General features: G+C 39.6%; 2 protein-coding genes across 4 annotated transcripts in view; one reads left to right on the forward strand and one right to left on the reverse strand.

Moving 5' to 3' along the window:
• Positions 1–1,884: 1,884 nt before the first annotated feature.
• Positions 1,885–12,530, reverse strand: LOC123519461 (cystathionine gamma-lyase-like). 3 transcript variants are annotated; one of them, XM_045280769.1, is made up of 10 exons: positions 12,381–12,472; positions 8,502–8,832; positions 6,425–6,586; positions 5,987–6,068; positions 5,535–5,664; positions 4,857–5,162; positions 4,168–4,384; positions 3,425–3,576; positions 2,753–2,891; positions 1,885–2,585 (listed from the first exon to the last, which is right to left on the reverse strand). In XM_045280769.1, exons 2-10 carry the CDS (start codon positions 8,574–8,576, stop codon positions 2,574–2,576), a joined length of 1,275 nt encoding a protein of 424 aa, XP_045136704.1. In that variant the 5' UTR covers positions 8,577–8,832; positions 12,381–12,472; the 3' UTR covers positions 1,885–2,573. The 3 variants fall into 3 exon arrangements, with proteins under 3 accessions (XP_045136704.1, XP_045136705.1, XP_045136706.1); XM_045280770.1 differs by lacking the exon at positions 8,502–8,832 and having other exon boundaries at positions 12,381–12,530; XM_045280771.1 differs by lacking the exons at positions 8,502–8,832; positions 12,381–12,472 and adding an exon at positions 9,070–9,235.
• Positions 12,531–13,470: 940 nt separating this feature from the next.
• LOC123519464 overlaps positions 13,471–15,604 on the forward strand; it is a 3,671-nt gene continuing 1,537 nt past the window's right edge. Inside the window, exons 1-3 of the mRNA XM_045280773.1 lie at positions 13,471–13,619; positions 14,582–14,758; positions 15,116–15,304. Coding sequence (XP_045136708.1) covers positions 14,693–14,758; positions 15,116–15,304 — 255 coding nt within the window. The 5' untranslated portion in view covers positions 13,471–13,619; positions 14,582–14,692. The remainder of the gene's footprint in view (positions 13,620–14,581; positions 14,759–15,115; positions 15,305–15,604) is intronic.

Consider the following 15,604-nt stretch of genomic DNA (forward strand, 5'->3'; position numbering starts at 1 on the left):
CTATGTAATCACTTTTAGCAGGTGGTCTATATAATTCTCTTTCACAGCTCCTTGAAGTTGTCTTGAGTGGAGCTTTCGCCCTGCCCCCCTCCATTTTTTATTTATTTTTTTTTTTTTTCAATGGCCATCACCCTGACTTATGTCCATAAGTGTTAAGTGTACCACTCTTACCAAATATAAAAAGTGAAACTGAGGCCAGGTCTTAAAAGTATAAATTGTGATCAGGAGAGAGAAAAGACAAATATGCAGTACCCTCTTTTAGTAACCAGACAACAGTTAGATGTTTACCCTGTTGGGCATTCTGTGAGTGGGGAGTGCTAAATATGGGCAAAGGTAGCATTAATAGTCTTCTTAAGGATTATCCAACAGCTACAATTCTTCATGTAAAAATATAGTGTGTGTGTTTCATTGTTTGATCTGCTGCAGTCTCAGCCACTGACGTGTGTGTGTGTGTGTGTGTGTTTCACTGTTTGATCTGCTGCAGTCTCAGCCACTGACGTGTGTAATTCACTGTTTGATCTGCTGCAGTCTCTGACGAGACAGCCAGACGTTACCCTACGGAACGAGCTGAGAGTTCATTATTTCCGATCTTGGGATAGGTCTGAGACCAGGCACACCACACACCGGGACAACAAGGTCACAACTCCTCGATTTACATCCCGTACCTACTCACTGCTAGGTGAACAGGGGCTACACGTGAAAGGAGACACCCAAATATCTCCACTCGGTCGGGGAATCGAACCCCGGTCCTCTGGCTTGTGAAGCCAGAGGACACAGTGTGTGTGTGAGTGTGTGTGTGTGTGTTTAATCTAGTAACAATTTAAATTTCTAAGTTCTATTTTTGCACCTATAGTACAGTATATTCATGTGTGTGTGTGTGTGTGTGTGTTTAATCTAGTAACAATTTAAATTTCTAAGTTCTATTTTTGCACCTATAGTACAGTATATTCATGTGTGTGTGTGTGTGTGTGTGTGTGTGTGTGTGTGTGTGTGTGTGTGTGTGTGTGTGTATTTACCTAGTTGTATTTACTTAATTGTAGTTTTACAGGGCCTGGGCATTACGCTCATGTGGCCCCATCTCCACTTATCCAATTTTTCTTTAAAACTATGCCGATGCCGTGTGTGTGTGTGTGTGTGTGTGTGTGTGTGTGTGTGTGTGTGTGTGTGTGTGTGTGTGTGTGTGTGTGTGTGTGTGTGTGTGTTTGTTTTAATCTAGTAACAATTTAAATTTACAAGTTCTACTTTTGCACCTATAGTATTATTCATGTGTGTGTGTGTGTGTGTGTGTGTGTGTGTGTGTGTGTGTGTGTGTGTGTGTGTGTGTGTGTGTGTGTGCGCGCGTGTGTGTGTGTGTGTAATTCACCTCGGTCGCCTGCTGGTCACCCAGCCAGTCTTCCCCATTACGGAGCGAGCTCAGAGCTCATAGACCGATCTTCGGCTTGGACTGAGACCACAACACACTCCACACACCGGGAAAGCGAGGCCACAACCCCTCAAGTTACATCCCATACCTATTTATTGCTAGGTGAACAGGGGCCACACATTAAGATGCTTGCCCATTTGCCTCGCCGCCTCCAGGACTCGAACCCGGACCCTCTCGAGTGTGAGTCGAGCGTGCTAACCACTACACTACGTGTGTGTGTGTGTGTGTGTGTGTGTGTGCTACAGTAATGCTGCATATTACAGAATGTTCATGTATTCATATCATACTGTAAACACCAACAAAAACCACATCTACTGCTCAAGGTACAGATGCATTGTTTTCCCACTGACTAGTCTCACCTTAAAATAAGTATGTATCTGATTTGCACAGTTACTCTTCATACATTTGATACATACAAAAAAATGTCAAAATATAAGGAATAACAAGTATAACACAGTATCTAGGCACTGTATACAATTCTATTCATAGCTTCATGTGAGAGATGAAGGAACTGAAATACTGAATTAATCAAAATACATATTAGTAGTACCTTCAAACATCTTGACAGCAGACAGGTGGCTTGGATTGTCTTGAATCCTGTACCATTACAGCTTCAGTGTACACTCAATATAAAAGTTCAGAAGGTAAATAACTTGAAATACTGAATATAATCAATAAGAAGAATACATGTTAGTACTTTCAGTCAATTGCACAGGCAGACAGCAGCAGGTGACTTGGTTTGGCTTGAACACGACACTACAGCACCGCAGCATCCCATGCTCACTCAATAACTTCCACAGCTAAATAACTTGAAATAATGAATGCAATCAATTTCAGTGTCATTTTAAACCACTTGGATAGATATAAAAAAAAGTGCACTTGTTTGGCTTGAACATTACTCCTGTCAATAAATAATTCCATGAATGAGCTGAATATTGAAATACTGAATTAATTAAAACTATAGATTAGTACACTTCCAAAGACTTGCACCATCAGGCAGACAGACAGACAAGTGGTGCTTTGGTCTAGCATAGCACAGTGCAGCACCACCACAGCCTTCAGGCCTCAGTGCAGATTGCAGGAACACAGAACACACAGAACACACTTGTCAGCACACCACACCTCTCGCTGCTACATCACACCTGGGAGGCTACACAGAGACCTGCAAGGAAAGAAACATATATTCATCTTCATATAAGGTTATATCTTAAACATTACTGATGAGTTTGCTATCTATGAACCCTAAGGAAACACTTTCTTCTACATTAGACACAAGGTGAGAAGAAAAATATTATCATGAAAATAATGTCGACCAGCTTATTGGCTCACCACAGCTCTGAGTGCCTGGTCGAGATCCTTGATGAGGTCGTCAGCACCCTCCAGGCCACAGGACACTCTGATCAGGCCGTCTGTGATGCCCAGCCTGTCCCTCGTCTCCTTGGGCACCGACGCGTGGGTCATCACTGACCTGCAGCAGTAACACACTCATCAGTACATATTCTAAACAGAGTAATGGCAGGGAAATGTTTTGCTGGATGCAAACAATGGATGGCCCAGTGATAGATGGATTACAATTTTGTACTTATGGGAATCTGTTTAATTTATTGCAAACTTGATGTTCCTGAGAGAAGACAACTGGTACTCAGACCTTTAATAAGTAGCAAGGTAAGTACTTGACACAAACATTACTGAATGAATCATGCAGACTGAGATATACTTTCACACAGAACTTAGTACTTTCTAAGGGAAGCCATTGGAACACAGACTCCTGTTAGGTAAGCATAACATATAAAAGTAGCCATTAGCAAACACAAAAACTTGCATATGTAACATTCCTGAAGGTACAGTATCTAAACAGCTGGCATAGTTTTGTCAGAGGAGAGTGACTGAGTGATTGAAAATCAAACTCCTGCCTAGAAATAAGTAAATGTAAACAGTACTAAGTAACCCATTAGTGACCAAATAAACACACAACATTTCTGGATGAAGCTCAATACTTACGGCAGTTCACAGAGACTCTCATATCCTCCCAGACTCTCGGCCAGTGTGAAGACCTTGAGCTGCTTGAAGAATTTCTTGGACACCTCGAGGTTGTTGCCTTTGATGTAGAAACTCAGCATACCAGAGTGACCATGGCATTGCCGTTTGGAGAGCTGACAAGCAAGTGATTATTAGACAAAAGTTTATGTACATACAGTGCTACCTAACTTATAGTAAAGGAGTTAATTGGCTTTGATCTACTGTCTATTTTTCTCTCTCTTTGCCTGTGTGTGGTGCTTTATTGGACCTCCTAGCCTAGTATACAGGATGCAACATAGGTTTTTGTGGATACTGTCAGAGATGAAAGTACAAGTTATACTAAGTGGAAAATGTTCTATGTGCATATGTATTTTGAGGCACACACACAATATAAAGCTTTTCTTATCATCTAGTTTACCAAAGGAATCAGGCCATAAACCCTTACTAGCTATACACCATCTATTTTCCAAAAGATGCATTACTGAAAGCTCACTAAAAAAGACAAGCTTAGAATCAATTACTAAACATCTATCAAACCATATTCCTCATGCTTCAAAATAAACACATGCTAAATTTGGGAAGTTGGAATTAAATCTAATCACTGACAATCTGATAGGAGTGTGAATGGCTTGTGTGAGTGAACGGTGCCTTATATGATTCACCCCATGTGGGACTGCCAGCCTGATAAAATACAAAGATGGAAAAGACAACCTGTAGATTCTAACCTCATGCTGTGGGTGGGAAGGAAGGCCAGGGTGGATCACCTTCTCCACACAGGGATGCTTCTCGAGGAACCTTGCCACAGCTAAGCCATTCTGCATGTGCTTCTCCATCCTCAAGGCCAAGGTCTTGATAGAGCGGTTCACCAGGTAGCAGTCAAAGGGAGACGGGACGGGACCAATAGCGTTTTGCAGGAAACGCAGCCTTTCATGCAGGTCATCTCTGTGAAGGGAAGGTGTGAATGTTAGTGGTGAAGTGACTCAAGGTGAAAGAGATAGTGAGGGTGAGTATCAGAGGTGAAGTGACTCAAGGTGAAAGAGATAATGAGGTATATTTAGGTGAGTATTAGAAATGAAGTGACTGAAGATGGAGTTACTGACGTATATATGAGACATGATCCAGGAAAGAAGAAATATTTCTCATCCTGTAACAAAATGATGGTGAACTGAAATGTTTTGGTGCCTTATCTCTAATACAGACTCTAGTGGAAGTTAGCAAGACTCTGAAAGATGTTTTAATAATTTAAGTAACAGTCAAGCAAGGATTCTGCCTAGTCAGTGAAGCAAACCATCCATAAAAACCTGACTATTCATATATATGGTCTCTGAAAGCAATCCTGATGGGAGAAAAACATTTTAAACAAGTGATCCACAAAACAAATAACTACCAAGCTAAACTTCCTTCTCTGCCTCACCTCTTAGTGCAGATGCTGCCCATGATGACATCTGTGTGTCCATTGATGTACTTGGTGACGGAGGACATGACCAGATCAGCGCCGAGGTCAAGAGGTCGCTGGAAGTAAGGAGACATGAAAGTATTGTCCACCACCAGGAAGCACTCGTTCTTCTTCTTTACGATGGCTGCCACTGCTGCGATGTCCACAATCTTTAAGGTGGGATTGGTGGGCGTCTCAATCCAGACCATCTTAGTGTTGGGTTTCATGGCAGCCTCAACTTTTTTGGCATCCACAGCATCAACAAAGTCTATCTCCATGCCCATCCTGCAAGCATGTGTTTGTGTGAGTATGTGTGTAACTGGCTGAGTGAGATGAAGGGTTGGGATTACAGTGGAGTTGCCAATGATGAGTCACAGGAATATGCAATGGAGAGAAACAACATAAGGAGACTGGAGGAGATACACAATACAGAGACAATCACAGAGGAAGGAGACAAGGAAAGAGAGATAAAAGGAATGAAAGAAGAGGGTGTGAAGTAAAGTAAATGAACCGAGAGGCAACAGCACAAGGGAGAAAAACAGCTGGAAGAAAACTGGAGGAGAAACACAATATAGATATCACAAGAGGAAGAAGACAATAAGGAAACAGAGATAAAAGGAAGGATGGAGGGGAGGATGTGAGCCAAACTAAACCTACCGAGAGGCAACAGTGCGGAAGTATCTGTTGGTGCCACCGTAGAGGTCATCCATGGACACAATGTGGTCACCAGCAGACAGCAGATGGGTGATAGTGGTGGTGGCAGCCAGACCAGAGGCAAATGCAAGTCCTGACAAAGAAAAGACACATATTTCTGCTTCATGTGCTACTGTCCAGCAAGTTATGGGGTATCTCAATTTCCTTGCCTACCTTCTACAATATTACACCTCTCATTCATACTTTTATTTGGGGTTATGAGATAAGGCAGAGGTTCATCTTTCCTATTAATATATAATAATAATAATAACCTTAACTTCTTTGTTTTGATTCCTAGTGAAGTTGGTCAGTCTTACATGTTGTCACCAGTACCTCCTATCCTCAGTACTGGTGACAACATAACATGAACTAAAGACCACAAAGGACACCAGTTCACTGATGACACACAGACTCACCATGCTTTCCATTTTCTATGGAGGCCAGGCACGTCTCCAAGCAGCCCCTGGTTGGGTTTCCTGAGCGTCCATACTCAAAGAACTGAAAGCAGGTGTGACCATCAATACACATGTGAAGGAAAGGTAAGTGTTGTCATCTCAGTGTATAAGCTTGTGGGAAAAATGCAAGCTATGGTACAAGTGAGTGGGATAGGTTATTTAATTTGACCAGAACTATACTCAAAACTGAATACAAGTGTGGATCATCAAAACACACACACACACACACAGACACACACACACACACACACACACACACACACATTAAAAAAAAAAAAAAAAAAAAAAAAAAAAAGGCATGCTAAATATGAGTGAAGAAAATTAAGGAGAAATGAAAAAACCAACAATGAAAGAGACACAATTTAATTAGACCAGAACTGTAGTGGTGGCCATCCTCACCTTGAAATCCGCTGGGCCATCCTGTTTGAAGGTGGTGGCCATTGAGATGGGTGGCACCACGGCCAAACTATTCCATTGCTCCGGCTCATTTCCCTCATGAATGGCTCGTGTGGAGAAGGTCTCATCATTTTTCAGATAGCCACTGTTACTAGCCATTGTGATCTGTGGATAGGAGATGAACTTTAGTTATTCACTTAATGTCCCAGCTGTGTCAGTGATAATTCCATAGAGGCAGGGAAGAAATGTAATTTTTTCTTCTCTGTCAGAGAGTATCCAGTAAATTTGGTCAATATTGACTGCGCGAAAGTAAATTGCTTGAAATCAATTGCTTGAAAAATAGATCTGCAAATTATCAATTGCTTAAAAAGCAGATTGCTTGAAAATAGTGGTTTAATGAGAAGTATAAAAAATAAAATAAGAAATATCTACAATATAAGATATGAAATAATTTTATTATTGTCAACTGAACAATTAAAACTTGAAAATGGGTACATTTACATTATACTTTATCCAAAGAATATCCAAAAATATTACTAGTATTAATTGAATGCTTAAAGATAAGAACAGGTACATTTCTATTACACAACAACCAAAACATGACTAAAAACAAGATATAAAAATACTTTATCATTTTTAATTGAAATAAAAAATTAAGAATCGGTATATTTCTATTATACAACATTTCTTAAATATTACCCTACATTCTTTGTTTTGTCGTAGTTTATTGTATTTTAAAATAACAACACGCACATTTTCATTATATTTATTTCTATTCATACTTAAAATTAAAAAAAAGTATCACTGCCAATATTCATATACTCTTAGTATGAGATATTATAAGCAACACTTCTTAGATATTCTTCTACATTGTTTGTTTCATCTTAGTCTGATACAATATTCTTTAATTACACTGCACAGTCATGGTATCTTTTTCTGTCCCAGTTGTATGTACTCACTACTCCTACATATTGTTGTATTTGCAGTTCTTGTAAACTTTGTTCCCTCCCCTTCCAAATAGACGGATGATGAGCACCTATTCAAAGTTCAAAACTGCTGTGCCAGCCTTCAATTGTACTATTTGTTTTTGCCATTCCTTCTACAATATTATGGAAACCATTCCATATTTCATGTTTAACAAAGAAGCACGTCTATGAATGTGTCTATACACCCACATAACCCACGTATCTCTAAAATAATTCACTACTTCAAGTTATCTGAAAAATTTTATTTTCAACTCAAAATTTTAATGTTTTCACAACACTGGATACAGGAATCAATGCTGACACAGATATGAGAAAAACTTTAAGAGCAAATGCAGCATTGGTGTTGTACATTACTTGCTTGAATTTTTTTTATAAATGCTTTGACAGAAACTTTAAAAATACCCACTATACTTAACCCCTTCAGTACCATGACGCGTTTTTATATTAATTCTGCTTACTATTTGGCGATTTTACACAGCTTCAGAGACTTATGGGGGTATAAACTAGTGAAGACTGTGGCCATTAATCTTCTGACCTCCATAGACCCTTCCTAATGTCAATAAAATCGTCTAATCGCACCTAAAATTTGTGATAAAAGTGCATTCCAGTACTGAAAGGGTTAATCACTGGAAATGCTTGTTCTATAACCTTAACTATGACAAGTTCAAAATCAATCATTGTCAATGGCTGGAATACAGGGATTTTTCTTTAAAAGCCCTTAAGAACCTCTTATATGTTTCTTTGGTTTTGTTAAGTAAAAATTTATATACAATGGATGTAATATTACCTGACTTCACACCATGTTTTGTATACAGTTGACCAAATATCAAAGGCAAAGTTTTAAAAATTTCACCAGTGTACCAGTGCTCAGAATGTGCTAAGATATCAAGATTGCTTTGGGTTGCAAAAAATAATATACAAGTCATAAATAAAGAATGAATCTCCTCTGATGATTTTTGTAAATGATCATCTAAGATGTTAAGATCCAGAGCTTTAGATAAAGCAGGTTCAGCATTTTCCCTTGCACCTTTATTCCATATAGTTCTTTTCATATATGATAATGAAGGGAGCTTCACTGCTACAGCATCACTTACTTCCATTGAAGCACATGATACAATATAATGTGGTGTATCTTGACTATTTGTTGCATGTTCTTTCACTCTATTCATGGCTCTAGCGGCATCAATTTTAGCAACATCTCCTGCATGATTGTGATCCCCACTTTGTTTGAGGATGCTATCATTGACAGTGATAACACGTGCTGAACATTTCTTTTTTTTTACACATTTCACATTTCCATTAAATCTTATTGGTCATCGTTTTGTCCATAATATATAGATATCCATCCAAACATAATTTTTTCCTTCCTTTTTCACCCTCAACAAAAGTTAGATCCATCTGTATGACTCAAGATTTCCAAGATAACTGAAATAAAAATAGAACAGAAATATAAGAAAAATGAATATTTAATGATCAGGAAAATGATCATTAGTATTGTTAGGAAATAGCTGGTTGAAGGAAGTAATTAAAATTTTATGGTGCTTTATTATTGTTAAATCCAATTTACGTACATCAACAACATACAATCCAATGACAAGTATTAACAATTAAGGCAATGAATATATGTAGTTGCTATGGGAAGAAACTGGGAGTCACACTTACAGAGAGTAGTCCTGCCGCCGTGTGGTAATTCAGACTGACTGCTAAGGTAAGTGTTTCCAAGCATTTTGAGCAATTTACTGTTTGAGTAATTGATGGTTCAAGAATTTATTTTTCAAGCACCTAGTTTCGTGCAATTTACCGTCAAGCAATTGGTTTAGAGCAATTTATCTAGATTTCTGCCAGAAGCCAAAAAATTAAGAGAGTTGTGTGAATGTGTGTGTGTGTGGGACTTGAGCCCGGGCCTTCTCAGTTTCGAGCCAAGTACGCATGTGAGGTTGTGTCTTGCCTTGGCTACCCCATATTTGAGGAGACAGTCTTGCTATATGAATGTATGTATGTACATGTACAAGATGGGTGTTTGATGAATATGAAAGCTTACACTAGTTAAATACAACATGTCAATAATCAATATTGTATGTCCCTAGTGACAGCCATATTTATAGTCCAGCATCCACCCACCAAATAAGATGACAGCTGGGAACTATATTGGTCCAGAATACAGTTGTAGTTTTTCAAGATGCAAAATTTAATAAACTGGAAACATAACTATTAGGATGACTGTAACTTCAGCTGGCCCAAACTACACCTAAGATCTCTAGAGAGCAAAAACTTAATAAAATATAAATATAAAAGTCACAGATAATAATGGGCACAACAAGCCTTGAATACAGCTGTAACTTAACCATTCAGGTCTACAGTAATCTGGGAAGCATAGTGAAATGAATGAAGCCTAAAGTACAGCTGTAGTGACTAAAATAGGCAAACCAGAGAGCATACTGAGATTATAATAACCACAGCAGGCCAAGAATACACCTGTAAATATCCCATTCAAGTCCTTAGTAATCTGGAAAGCATAATGAGATATGAAATCTAAAAAGTAAGAAATAAAGTAATAAAAAGTTGTGATGTCTGAACTGAGACATTTTCCATCAAAGAGAGAAGTGTATGAGGTTAAAAATAGAGAATTCTGCAACTCCAAGACACAGCTGTGATGAGAATGTGGCTGTTGAGTCTAACAGCTGTAACACCCACCTGTAAGACCCCACATAAAGATGACTTATACACATCTGGCTATCAGGAGGGGGGAGATAAAATGTCCCTCATAATCTAGTGTAATTAAGGTGGTCAAGGAGGAAATGGTGAAAGGAAGTAGATGACAGCTGGTAGGGGAGGGAAGGTAATGTAATATGTAATTTGATGCTGGATTACCATTTGGTTGGAAAATAAAGCAGGTTGAAATGCTCTCTCTCTCTCTTAGTATCCATATCACCCTTAAAGAATCTAATCAGCCATGCTTCTTCTAAATGTGTCTATATATCAGCTATGCGCTCTCTCTCTCTCTCTCTCTCTCTCTCTCTCTGTATTTATGTCACTCTAAAGAATCTAATTAACCAGCTTCTTCTAAAGGCGCCTATACATCCTATACATCAGTTCTGATGGTCTCTCTCTCTTTCTCTGAAGACTATTCACCTGTATCAGCTAGTATAGGTTTCCTTGCCCTCCTTTCATCTACGACCTAAGGGCCTGGGTAAAAACAACTGATAAGCTTATCCAACATGTTACAATAAAAGTTCCATAACTCTCTCTCTCTATCTATCTATCTCTCGCATACAGCCTTCATTTGTCCTAGGAAAAAAAAAGTATTTCACTTAATAATATATTGTCTATTTCTATGTTTTAAATTAAGAGGGGTTGAAAGAAGAGTAGCAATTCTAAGTAGAGATATCCCAGAACCTCTATTATTATATACTTATCTATCATTCTTCAGTATTTTTTTTTTTATTCACGGAGAAATAAAAAGGGAAAAATTATTCTAGACACATCACAGCATTAAGTTTCATACATGGCCTTGCAAGACTGCTGAGCTTAGAACTGATAATAAAGCGATTGTCTCTACCTGCAATCTAAAACGCTACGCTCCCTCACCACAACTATTTTCAAAGGCCATAAGAATTATCTGCCCACTTTTTTTTTTTTTTTTTCTCTCCTTTAATGCAAAATCTATCCATCCGCCGCTGAAACCGTAAAAACACCCTAGAAAACGCGTGTAACTTTGACTAGATCGAGGCTTTTGGAACAATGGAGGTGCGGCTCAGTTTCGGAATAAAGCCACCAATTAAAGATATTAACTTTTACTGGACAATGGCGCCATAACCACAACGCGCGTGACTGCACAAAACAAACACACGCAACACTCAAAGATGAGAAACAGACAATAATCTCTCATCCTTGCGCAACTTCGCTCGAGTGTCAGGCGGTGCATGCTGCAGGAAAACTTGTTTGACCCCCCTCCCGCCCTGTCGGATGACTTAAGGGAGGCCTTGCGTCATACAGTGTAATTCACTGTTTGATCTGCTGCAGTCTCTGACGAGACAGCCAGACGTTACCCTACGGAACGAGCTCAGAGCTCATTATTTCCGATCATGGGATAGGTCTGAGACCAGGCACACACTACACACCGGGACAACAAGGTCACAACTCCTCGATTTACATCCCGTACCTACTCACTGCTAGGTGAACAGGGGCTACACGTGAAAGGAGACACACCCAAATATCTCCACCCGGCCGAGGAATCGAACCCCGGTCATCTGGCTTGTGAAGCCAGCGCTCTAACCACTGAGCTACCGGGCGTGTGTGTGTGTGTGTGTGTGTGTTGGGGGGCGGGGGGAGTTATCGATGATGATGATGAGAAGAGTCCGAGGAGAACGGGAGAAGATAAGGAGTGGATTAAGATTAAGAAAAAGAAGAATTATGATGAATAATTAGAAGAAAAAATAAGCTAGGAAAGGAATATTTGATGGTAAATGAAGAAATATGTAAGTGAACTTTTATTGGTGACGAGATAAACCCACATAAATGCAGCTTATCACTCTCTACGAGCTCCTCTAAATAATGTTTGACTGAAGATGAAGACTGAATTAATTAGTCCTTCAAACTTAACATTAGAATAACTTAGAATTATGAGATACGCCATTATTACATTATCCATAAAAGCAAAAATCATTAAATCAAACATGTTTCACTCTGGTGAGAAGAAAAAAAAGTCTTAACATTATAATGAATCAGACTTAAAATGAGGTTGAAGGAGCCAGTTACTAAGGTTCGTAATGAAGAAAGGGTTTCCTTCACATTGCTATCAGTGAGGGGGACACGAGCACGCCTGACAGGCTGGCCCATGCAATCCTTTGCTATAATAAGCACGCCTCATTTTTCCGCCTTTCTCACTAAACTCCAATAGAAACTACCTTAATTCTAGCATCCAAGGGTCCAGCAGATAGCTAAAGTGAGACTCTAACTCATGAAATACTTACGTGCTGTGTGATTTGTCAAAATAATTATGTTCAAGGAATTTAGCGGTGCTCCGTTCTTCCCTACCAGACAAGGTGAGCGCTCGTCGCCGTCTGCTCCGGAGTACCGGGGTGGGCTCTGCGTGAGTCTACCCCACGACCACGACTTCATACTATAGATATCGATTTACCGGTTTTATCATTATATTTACTTTTATCTAAACCTAACCCACTTTATGTATTTACCTCGGAGGTGCAAGAAGATCCATTTACTAATCTTTGCAGCGTGTCTCTCGCTTGTTTTAGAAAGGTAAATTGACAGGAATAAAGGAAAATAAACGTGCCATGCGTTTATCATTGCCACATGTCACTCGATGTATTTTCCTCTTTAAATTTATATCTCCCTCATCATGAGTCAAGAGTTCATTAATTTTCTTCTTTTAATACAAGAAAAATAGTTTAAATGCTTTCCCTTGAATTTCATATTCGTCATTGACTGGGTGGTTAATGTTATTACATGACCTTATAAGAGTGAGTTTTCATTTTCATCGATTAGTTCAGGTTTTCATCTACGTATATAAGTAAATTTCATGCCACGTGTACCTTCTCTAGTGTAGCATATCTGTTTCCACGCAAAGATAGAATGGTACGGAAGCAAGTGAATACTTTGGATGATAAAAGTAGCTTGTAGTGAGGCTTTACAATAGGTTTACATGAACAAATATGATAGGCCGGTGAAGGGATCCGCAGGTGTCTTCTTTATCACTTTTTCCAGCCGCCTATCAACGACAGATGTTCACAGTGGCCTCAACTATTCCTCAATAAGCACTGTCTAGACTTCATCACTAACAAAAGCCTGCATAACCTTGGGCAAATTAAGTTTGTTAACGTCCAACCGCCTTTCTCCAGTGAAATCTTTCCTTACGTGTGTGTGTGTGTGTGTGTGTGTGAAATTTCATCTTAGCCTCTCATCTTTTCTAGCCTGAAATTTTTTTTTTACCAAGTTAGACATAAGATCTCCTTCCCCCCTCTCGTTTTACAACAGATGCAGGCTGTAGCAGGATTAAATACTAATAGACCCTGGGCTGTAGTACGTACTGCTCAGATAACGAAATGATAATGTAATAATGTCGAAATCGATCCGTACCATGGTGTTTGTCAGCTAGAGATTAGAAATCTTATCCTTAACAAATCTTATCTGTCGTGTCAGTTTCACCTGCCCATACTGGCTGGGAGGAGGCTCTGCAGGCGCAATAGCCTAAGGTGAGAACATCGAGTAAATACACCTACCATTAAAGTTAAAATCGCTTGAATGTAGTGGATGATATACTATGGATCATATTACACGCGTTACATCTACAGCGCGCCTCGCGTTGTTGTCCACAAGGACAACACTTTTCAGTATTAGATAGTTCATATTTTGATTGTTGATGACAATATGATATTTAACCAATGTTTTTAATTAATTCAATTTTTCGACCTCTACCTTAGTTTAATAAATGATAACACGTACACTTCCTTTATTCCCGTCTCCTCTTATTCGTGATTCGTCCTTTGTAAAATGTTTATTCCCTTATTTCCGCAAACACACACACACACACACACACACACCGCGTAGTGTAGTGGTTAGGACGCTCGAATCCCGGCGCGGCGAGGCAAATGGGCAAGCCTCTTAATGTGTGGCCCCTGTTCACCTAGCAGTAAATAGGTACGGGATGTAACTCGAGGGGTTGTGGCCTCGCTTTCCCGGTGTGTGGAGTGTGTTGTGGTCTCAGTCCTACCCGAAGATTGGTCTATGAGCTCTGAGCTCGCTCCGTAATGGGGAAGACTGGCTGGGTGACCAGCAGACGACCGAGGTGAATTACACACACACACACACACACACACACACACACACCTAGCCTAGGGATGGGGATGAGAAGGGAAAGTGAATTAATGAAGAAGCAAGAGATAGGAATGGAAGAAATTAGATGGAAATGCATGGAAGCTATAGGGCAGTCATGCAGTTGCTTTCATCAGTGATTCAGTGATAAGGGATCGAGAAGATGAAAGTATCGCCTATATTTCAGAATATGTTAAAAGAATAATCTCTGTTTCTACAAATGGAAAACTGAGCAAAGATAATGCAGTATGAACAAAGCAACGCACAATCTTTTCTTAACACGTTGCAAAAAGCGATAAATGAGAGTGTACATGTGTGTCTGTGTTGTCTCTTTTCCATGCAGGTGTGAATGAAGGGTGAGTTCGTGATGGTGTGGCAGGCTGCAGCGTGTCCCTACTAAGTAGCAGTTGACAAGTCCACTTCTTGACTCGATCTGAACCAAAACGAGGCAGCCATGAGGTGGGGCGACATGAAAGAGTTTGTCACCTCCACACACTCCATCCTTAAGCTGCTGGAGACAGTAAGCACACAGGGAAGATAGATATAACTTCATACATACAATCGTTAATCCAGCACCATTCATCTTTCCAGAGTTGGTTATTCGACAATAATAGCTCGTATTCTGAAACGCTTTGTTCTCTCACCACGACTATCTTCAAAGGCCTCAGAGTTTATAAGCTAGTTTTCAAGATTATTTCTTCTAATGATAATATAGAAAATCTGTTTATCTGTCACTATAGTTGTAAAAACACCATTAAAGTTTCAATTGTAGGATAAAGCGTTTCGAAAGAAGTGGATCGAGGTGGGCACAGGAATACCCTAGTCTTATTATAAAGAGACGCTTCTGAACAAGTCTTTTTTTTTCTTTTTCTTTTAGGCAGATTTGGTGACAGCCATGACCTTATTCTTGGCGGGTAACAGATGTCAGAGCATTCCAATGTACGTGTCTTTGTACGTGCTGCCCATCGTGGTGTGTTTACTCTTCCTTCTCATCTCCTACATCACTGCCGTCATGGTGACCGACAGCGGCAGGAACCCTTACTTCATCCCCACCTGGGCTAGGGGGGTGAGTCACCGTGATCTTGTGCATTCTCTCTCTCTCTCTCTCTCTCTCTCTCTCTCTCTCTCAAGATTTACCACAATAGATTACTTCGTACTACTTTCTATCATCTACTTAACCTGTGCATGCATAAACACTTCCATTGCATTAATTGTTCCTTTAAGTCTCCTTCCATCCTACTATATTATTAAGTTTGATTAACTATTCTCTATCTTTGTATTTCCTTGCATATCACATTGGTCCTCTAATAAACACCTCTTCTCAAGGGCCTATTCCAGTGGCGGATCCAAAATAAAAATCTGGGAA

The sequence above is a fragment of the Portunus trituberculatus genome, chromosome 45, assembly GCF_017591435.1.
Source record: "Portunus trituberculatus isolate SZX2019 chromosome 45, ASM1759143v1, whole genome shotgun sequence".
NCBI lineage: Eukaryota > Metazoa > Arthropoda > Malacostraca > Decapoda > Portunidae > Portunus > Portunus trituberculatus.

Coding starts and splice junctions, on each gene's coding strand:
- LOC123519461 (XM_045280769.1), bottom strand. CDS start 8,576: ATGAATAGAGTGAAAGAACATGCAACAAATAGTCAAGATACACCACAT. Junction 5,665..5,986: donor CATAGAAAATGGAAAGCATG/GTGAGTCTGTGT, acceptor TTTCTTTGTCAG/GACTTGCATTTGCCTCTGGT. Junction 5,163..5,534: donor TTCCGCACTGTTGCCTCTCG/GTAGGTTTAGTT, acceptor ACATGCTTGCAG/GATGGGCATGGAGATAGACT.